We start from the raw sequence: 9,583 nt of genomic DNA, 5'->3' as shown, positions 1-9,583 counted from the left end.
TTTGTAGCCATCCACTTTCAATCTTAACACTTTCTGTTACCTTCTAACATCTATTCATTTAAATATTCGCATTTAAAATATTAGTAGCTAACTGTTGCTCGCGACTTCGTCCCCGTGAACAAAAAATTATAATGAAAGACAAAGCCTATGTTACTCACTGATAACGTAACTTTTTAATGGTGGTATTTTAAAAATCGGCCCATTAATTTTTTCATTTTATTGCATACAAAAATACAAATCTTTTCCCTTTTATATTAGTACTAGCTGTTCCCGTGCGACTTCATCCGCATGAAATTATGAAAATTTTATTTTATTGTTCACATTTGTCAAATTATCAATTGAAAATGTTAAAATGACATGACACGAAAAACCTTGGCAATCTTGCTTCTTGATGTTGGCAACAACTTATGGTCTCTTTCCCACATTAGAGTTTAATTAAGAGACGTGAAAATCTATAGCCTAAAGCGTGAGGTACGAGTAGGGCTTTTTATTAAAAAAAGAGTTATTCGAAAGTATGCTGTAATTGCTGAGATCTTAGGCAACAAAGAAGTGTGTGTTTACGCTTTATTATAATAATATAGATAGATATAGATATATCAGTATGATCTACACGTAAATTTAATTAAATTTATTTAAAACAGATATGTGATATAAAAATTAATGCTGGTATAAAAATATAGGTCGTCGGTGAATTAAATTCTGAAAGTATGTACATATGTACATCTTGTGCGATGTTATGCGGAAAATGTGTATCACACGTGAATTCTGCCCAGCCAAATGGAAAATATGAAATTCACAGTCCGTTGCAAACCTAGTGCTGGGAATTAAATAGCGTTTACGTATAGCCTTGTCCACGATTTTTTTATATTATAACGATTTTATATTTTTAATTAAAATAAAAATTCCGTATAATTTTTTTTATAAAAATATTAGTAGATATTTTGTTAATTTACTAATAATTTCTTTAACCAGTCAAACTAAGCTAAAGGTTGGTGCTATGATGGTTCACGACAACAGTCGAATGGCAGGATTCGAACCCTCGACGGCAAGATCGGTTGTCCGTACCCCAAACCATTAGATCATTGGCACTTTTTGTTTTAGATGTTATGAAAATTCCTTTTATGCACTGATCTGTACTTCGGATCTGATCTGTGTTTGATTGTTTCAATTTCAACCATTTTGATATTATTCACAATTAAATCTATCTTTTTAAAGTTATTTTGTCTCCGACTGGTTAGATTTTACATGAAAATAAAATAAAATAAACATATACAATCTTTCTTTATAATTATGGTTAACAAATGATACCGCCAGCGCTAAGAGGAGATCAACACAAAATACCACAATAAAACCTGTCCATTTATGGTGATCATTACTTTTATTTCGTAAAAAAATTGTTAATTAGATTTTTTGATATAAAAGTCTTCTAAACTCAAAAAGGCAATTTCAAAAGTACTTTTAACACTGGAAAACTGTAATAACTGCGGCTTTATTATTTTTTTTTACTCCGAGCGGAAGAAGGTAGTTGATCTTTTTATCGTAGATCGTATTGGTATAAAAGTTATGATGGATAACTTTGTTAAACGTTCCCGGATGCTTAATTGTACAAGTTTGTTCTACTTGATATGATTTTCTGTTCTCACAAACTTATAAGTAGATAAGATTTGTGATACAGTAATAAAGTAAAGATTTTAATTTTTGTATCTATACTATTATAATAAAGCGTATACACACTGCTGTGTTGCCTAAGATGTCAGCAATTGCAACATATTTTCGAATTACTCATTTTTATAATAAAAAGCCCTACACTCACGCGACGCTTTAGGCTATATATTTTCACACCATAAAACTTAGGGGATAAAAACCCTAATGTAGGAAAGAGACCATAAGTTGCTGCCAACATCAAGGAAGCAAGATTTCCAAGGTTTATCATGTCATGTCATTTTGACATTTGCTATTGATAATTTGACAAATGTAAACAATAAAATAAAGTTTTTATAATTTCATGCGAACAAAGCAGCACGAGAACAGCTAGTACTTGTAATGTTCGTTTTGTTTATTTAATTTCAAAATTTTGTTTGCAGTTAGAATGCTACATGCAAACACTTGTGGTTATTTCAATCTTTCATTTCTAGAGATTTGATTTATTTTTCCTGCAATGTTATGTATGTAAATATTAAATAATATCGTAACTTAAAGTATATCCCAACCAGAAATATAAAACACCTTATGGTGTGATATATGAAGAGAGCGTCCCGAAACAACCTTTCTATATATTCCTGGTTATACTAATATTGTAAAGAGGAAAGATTAGGATTTTTGTATCATCCACTTGCCCTTACCCCCTACGAAGGGTCGGCACAGTATGTGCTGCTCTTCTATACATCTCTATCAGCCGTCATATCTGAATCCACTCCTTTCTTACGCATATCCTCTTTCACACAATCCATCCATACTTTCTTCAGTCTTCCTCTTCCTTTGTAGGCATCCACATTCAATCTTAACACTTTCTGGTTTATGTCCCCATCATTTCGTCGCATAACATGTCCATACCACGCTAACCTTGTATATATAGAAATAACTCAAAAACTACAGGGCCGATATTAATAATTCTTGCACCATTAAAAAGCTCTGCTATCACTGAGTATAGGCGATATTATTTCTTAATTCCTCATGGACGCAGTCGCGAGCAACAGCTAGTGATATGTAAAGTTTATGTAGATGTATGTTTAACCCGAGACTTGATATAACACGGTTAGACTGGTAACATTTATCGTGCATAGTTAATTAAATTGACACCCAGCTCGGCCCGGAGAAACTAATTGCGTTTGCACCTAAACATTGCCCGGAGCTTTAACGGTCAACTTTACATACACTGCTACTCAGAATCACTCAATAGTAATTTCAAAAATGCTATTGCGTTTTTTAAAACTATATCTAATCCAAGGTAAGTCACTAGCTTCCGTCCCCGTGAAATTAAGAAAGTAAGTAGCCTATGTCGTCTTTCAGACTGTGTTCTACATCTATGCCAAAATTCATCGAGATTCGTTCAGCAGTTTAGGCTACAAACTCTAACAAACATCCATCTACTTTCGTATTTATGATATTCTTAAGATAAAACATACTAAGAGTAGGTCCTTTAATTTCTAAACCTTTTTATTCCCCCCCTTTTATATTAAGGGGTGTAATGAGTCCCCCCCCCATTGGAAGTCTTATGTAAATAATGAGTCCCTAAACAATTATTTTATATATATAATATTTTAAGGTGGACTTTTATTAAAACGGTATTAAAAATCCAAACTATTCAGACAACATTCTCAATATTAATTATTAAAAGTTACTATTATGATAAAATATGCTATCCCATATTAATCTTTTATAGAAAGACCACAGAATAATTAAAACTCAAGCTTTGGAGCGATAGTTCCACCAGTATGAAAGTCCTTTGTAGTCGGCTTTGCTCTACAAACGTTTATTTTGAGCTTTAGCTTCACGTTGTATGTGACTGCAAGCTTAGTATACGTATAGCTATGAAACTAGCTCTAACATACTACGCCTTAAGAAAGGAATAGAGTCGAAAGCACAATAACAATCTTTATTTTCTAAAGAAACTTAGTTACATTTTTTTCTGTCTAAAATCAAAATAAAAATGCATTTTTACGAATTATTCCGGAGTGTAAATAACAAAAAAATATGGGAATTAAAACTTCGTTTTAAATTAAGAGTGTTTTAATTTTTTTTTTAATTTTAAAGTCATAATGCTTTTCTGGCTTTTCCTAACATAGTATAAGCTAAATGTTTATCTTTCGGAACGTATTAGAGCGTGAACACCTTAAACTAAACTATCGCACAACTGTTTAGTCTCTCTTTGATTCGTAAGAGTTGGTATGAGGTGCACATACTACTCTAGTTGTGCAACTATAGTGTGTCTAAATAATTTAGATTAGTTTGATAAATGACGCATATGAAGTATCGAATTCAATTTATATGAAGTCAAATGCCATACTTAATAGACAGGTATCGTAGGGACGAAACAAACACACATAACGAACAATTTTGAACTATCGATATTCGGTTTAAACAATTATCAAACTCAACTAATTTTTTTATTTTCCTATTCACTAATTTAGAGGACAATTCTAGTGTGGATTATAGTGTAGAGACTTTAGCGATGACAGAAATAATAGCGAAATCCAATTTGATTATGTACGGCTGTAGTAGTAATAAACATTTATTTGTTATGGTCATTATTATATTTGAGAAAACAGTGTTTTTTTTTTTTTAATTCATAAATTATAACTATAAATCTATCGATTCCAACTTCTATTAGAATAAAAATCGAAAATCGATAAGATTCATGACTGATTCTACACAACCCATCCCTACTAAATTTAAAGTGAATTTTCAAAGTAATCTAAATGATTTAGACACACTATAAACAGTTTAGTAGGCTGCGAAACAATCGACAACCGCATAACTTGTTTTACGTTAGTTTATTCAAAGGTGTTTGCCCGCTCTTAAGCGACATACAACATAGAATAGAATTGTTAAGAGAAATTCATATCGGAAGTCCGTAAAAAGATGGTAAAGCAATAAAAGCTGTAGTAACATGAAAACTATAATGCGAAGGGAAACTCACGGCAACTCGTAAATGCTGTTTCCAATTTATGCAGTGACGAAATAAACTCGTGTTTACAAACTTGTGTTTGTTTTCTAAACTATGAAGTATTTTATAACTTCGATAATATAGACTACTAGCTTTCGCCCGTGGCTCCGTCCTTGGAATTAAAAAAACAAAATATTTGTGTTCTTCCAGACTATCCTCTACATCTATACCAAATTTCTTCGAAATCGGTTCAGCCGTTTAGGCTACAAACTCTAACAAACATTCATCTATCCATCCATCTTAACTTGCGTATTTAAAATATTAGTAAGATAAAATGACAACTTAGGTACCAAATTCTTTGTTAGTAAGTCCCTTAAATGTTTATTAAGGGACCCCTAACTTTAAATGTTTTGTTGGTGAGATACGCTACTACTTCACTTACGTAGATAAGAGGTCGAATTCTGTAACGTTGAAGTGTTCATCCCAGTGACGTCACGACATTAAACAATTGAACGACTTTCAAGTATGAAATTAATTTTATGATAGCGTTATTTGCGTTGCTTTTGCTAAGCAGATTTATGTCAAGGTTTTGAACATCTGAATACGTTTGAAGGCTTAATGATATCATGATAAATGACAGACTGAATTTAAGCTTCTTATGTAAGTAATGAGATGGCAAATAGCAGTACAATTTATATCAAAGATCTCTATTGAGTTCTTATTTTGTATATCGGAAGCGAAACCACGACCACCTGAATTCTCCAAAAAAGAGAAACAACCGCTGCCCATAGACATCTTCAAAAAAAGATGTCTACTTTTAATGAATGAAAGAGGAGATGCACAGACAAGTGAACGTCATTTTAAGGCGACTAGGGAAAGCTGTCAGCTGGGAACCTAGCACGAAAATTTTCCATGTAATATCCGTAATGTTATCGACATTTTAATGAGATTTTTAAATATACTTTACGCCCGATTCAAATAAAAAAAATGTCCACAACATTAAAATTACTTTTGTGCTAGAAGGTAAAATGTTCCTTTTCTCAATTCAAAACGTAATTTTGATATTTCCAGAGATACGAAACAATTTCTGAACGAAGATTATACTTTGTTTTAACAACCACATTTTCGTTTGTAATTTGTTTTCGTAATAAGCGAATTAACTCGTATGTGAAATCTGTTTGTTTGCGAACGAAATGGGTACACGAAACGAAATTAAAACGAGAAAATCTTCCGGGAATAGATTAACAAGGGGCTATCGTGTTACTTGTAATTGCGTTTGCGTCATTTGTACATATTTAAAGTATTTTATAGATCTGTTATGCTGAAGATTTCTGGTTTATTGTTCATAAAATCATCGCCAACCATTAACAAAGGAGGCCATGTTGATGACGTTTTCTTCCCGCCTATTTTATAATGAAATTCGATGCCCACAATATAATTAGGTAGATAACTAGTAATGACAATAATATCTTTAGAATAGGCGTTTTGAAGTGCTGAAAATTAAAAACCCGAGTGTATTTCGCTTAATAATAAGCAAATAAATAGTCCATACTAATATAATAAATCGAAAGTTAAGATGAATGGATGTTCGTTAGAGTTTGCGGCTTATACGGCTGATATGTTCTCGATGAAATTTGGTACAAATGTAGAGCATAGTCTGGAAGAACAGGCTACCTAATTAATTTTAAATATTCCACGCGGTCGGAGTCGCGGTAGAAAGCGAGTAATAATAATAAGTCAGATGGAATATCAATTATTAAAATGTCTATCGCAATCAACGGAGTGTCAAAACACGACGTTTGCGTTTCTGACTGAATTATTTCGTTTTATGGTCAACATTTCAATTAATTCCCTCAATCCTCAAGAGAGACGACCCAATATCATTCTAATTAGATCAAGTATATTTAGAACAGGTGTGTACTACCATTCTACTATCTATTCCCTGGTTATGACGTCACAGTAGGCTTGGACAGTCTGCAAAACAGTTTAAACATTAATGTAATTAAAATAAAGAATACTCTTGATTTGTCGCTTGTACCTACGTGATTCTAATATTTATTGCAAGATATGTTTACAATTACAACCAACATAGGCCGTCTTTCAAATTCACGTAAATTCACATGGACGTTTTTTATATTCATAACAATATAAAATATAGTCTGTGTTACTAAGGAACAAATGTTAAATTTATTTTGTAATTTTTTATTCTAATCATTATAGTTGTTCGCGACTTCTTCCAAGTGTAATTTGATAATATAGCCTATGTTACTCACAGATAAGTTACCTTTCTAACGATGAAAGAATTTTTAAAATTGAGCTAGTACTTTTTCCGTGAATCAAATACGTACAAAAATCCAAAAATACAAATCTTTCTTCTATCTATACTATTATAATAAAGCGTGAACACACACTTCTTTATTGCCTAAGATATCAGCAATTACAGCATATTTTTAAATAACTCTTTTTTTAATAAATACCCTACACTTACGTCACGCTATAGGCTATATATTTTCACGCCGTTAAACTTAGGGGTAAATATTTTGGATAAAAACCCTAATGTGGGAAAGAGACCATAAGTTGTTGCCAACATCAAGGAAGCAAAGTTGTCATGGTTTGACATCATGTCATGTCATTTTGACATTTTCAATTGATAATTTGACAAATGTTGACAATAGAATGTTTTTTTTATAATTTCATGCGGATGAAGTCGCACGGGAATAGCTAGTCAAGTATATAGGCAAACATACAACAATACAATCCCTACTCTTTCTTATATTACTTTAGATTGTAACTAATAATACTTTCTATTACAGGTACAAAACTATCACCATCATATAAAAAACTCTAAACAGAACAAAACAGTGAGATCATTTTGTACTCGTGAAAGTGAAATTGTAAACAATGTGCAGTGAAAAAGTGGGTATTGATTTATCCGTTGCTTGCTCTGCGATTGGCCGCCGTGACGTCATCGCTGGGTGTCAGTGAGAATCAAAGATGGCGGACAAGATTAGCTGATCGGAAAGCGGCGCGCGCAGGCCACGCACCAAGCGGCGAATCAGGCGCATCATGGTAATTAATTGTTCAATAACTTCAGGAGAATTTAATCTATACTAATATAATAAAGCGTAAACACACACTTTTTTGTTGCCTAAGATGTCAGCAATTACAGCATATTTTCGAATAACTCTTATTTGAATAAAAAGCCCTATACTTACGTCACGTTTTAGGCTATATATATTCACGCCATTAAACTTAGGGGATAAATATTTTGGATAAAAACCCTAATGTGGGAAAGAGACCATAAGGTTGCTGCCAACATCAAGAAAGACAGTTTGCTAAGGTTTGTCATGTCATTTTGACATTTGCTATTGTTAATTTGACAAATATAAATAATTAAATGAAATTTTCAAAATTTTTTTCGTAGCAAGTCCTTTTCATAGAATCAGATGTCTCATTATTCCCACCCTTTGCGTTACCCTAAGTAGGATGTGCTCATTTTAGAATGCTACGGCAACTGCTCGATACGAAATCGTACTAACATTTGGTTGTTGTGCAGCAGGTGTTCGGGGAATGGGCGCAAGTGGAAGTAGTGGAGCTCGTCAACGATGGCTCGGGGCTGGCGTTCGGCATCGTCGGCGGCCGCTCCTCCGGCGTCGTCGTTAAAAGCGTGCTGCCCGGCGGTGTCGCTGATAGAGTGAGTACCAAAGCGTTCGCGTATTGAAGTTTAGTATTAAATAGCTTGTTTTTTGTCTTTGTCTAGTTAGGCATATCGAATACGGAGTAGACTAAATTTGTTTAAACAAAGTCGCTTGTAAGACTTAAGACAATCTTTGTCAATCAACTCGCAGTGAGCCAGCGTGGTCGACTAAGGCATATACCCCTAATCGAGTCCCACGGTGAAAACATAGTGAGCTGATGATGATGATTGGTGATTAGTGATTACATAAGCACTTATTATACAACTTGAAAAATAATTAATAAAATTTTACTCTTATAAAACTTAAAAACAACCAAAAATGAACACTACAGAATTGTGGTGTAGCAATAAAGATTTGTTCGATACACTGTGCGGTCGCCCGGTGCCAAGGAGACGAGAATTATTGTCACCGCATTGCTAGCGTCCGAATAAACACATTGCTCGAGTTTGTTAATAGCTTGTGTGCTTTTAACTCTAATGAAGTAAAATGAAAAACTGATGCTATGAAGGAGAAGTAAGAGGCAAGTAACATTACTATGTTCTACTAATATTATAAACGAGCTGTTGCCCGCGACTTCGTCCGCGTGGTATTAGAAAACATACGAACTATATAAATGACAAAAAGCTACGTATCCCTCGGGATCCGGACACTTGGGGATGAAGCTTATGCCATGTATACTCCAGACTTTGTTTTACATCTGTGCCAAATTTCAATACGATATGTTGAACCGTTGCAGAATGATCGAGTAAACATTAAAAAACTAAATTAATGAATCCCACGGGAACCGTAACTATTCCCGGGATAAAAAATAGCCTATGTGTTCTTCCAGACTATGCTGTAAACCTGTGCTAAATTTCATGGAGATCCGTTCAGCCGTTTAGGCTACAAACGCTAACAAACATCCATCCATCCATCCATCTATCCATCCATCCATCCATCCATCCATCCATCCATCCATCCATCCATCCATCCATCTATCCATCTATCCATCCATCCATCCATCTAAACTTTCGCATTTATAATATTAGTAAGATGTGAAAGTTTAGGTACATGTTTGTTATCACGTATCTCCAAAACATATTAACAGAACTTATTGAAAATTGGTATAGAATTAGTACGTAGTCTGGAAGAATTTAAAATTTTTGAAACCTGTGCATTACTTCCACCTTTCCTTATCAAACTAATTTCCTTCTAAAACTAAATTAAGTTAACGTAAATTAAACTTTATGGGAAGCTATCGCTCATAATAGACTTAGTTGTTCAAACCATTTAAACTTGA

At 33.4% G+C, this 9,583-nt stretch overlaps 1 protein-coding gene across 1 annotated transcript in view; it reads left to right on the top strand.

Moving 5' to 3' along the window:
- LOC106103198 overlaps positions 1 to 9,583 on the top strand; it is a 42,719-nt gene that overhangs the window by 1,980 nt on the left and 31,156 nt on the right. Inside the window, exons 2-3 of the mRNA XM_013282887.1 lie at positions 7,420 to 7,675; positions 8,166 to 8,300. Of these exons, the coding sequence (XP_013138341.1) occupies positions 7,673 to 7,675; positions 8,166 to 8,300 (138 nt within the window). The 5' untranslated portion in view covers positions 7,420 to 7,672. The remainder of the gene's footprint in view (positions 1 to 7,419; positions 7,676 to 8,165; positions 8,301 to 9,583) is intronic.

This window comes from Papilio polytes, unplaced genomic scaffold, assembly GCF_000836215.1.
Source record: "Papilio polytes unplaced genomic scaffold, Ppol_1.0 DF823835.1, whole genome shotgun sequence".
Taxonomy (NCBI): Eukaryota; Metazoa; Arthropoda; class Insecta; order Lepidoptera; family Papilionidae; genus Papilio; species Papilio polytes.
This window is presented reverse-complemented; position numbering and strand designations above follow the sequence as displayed.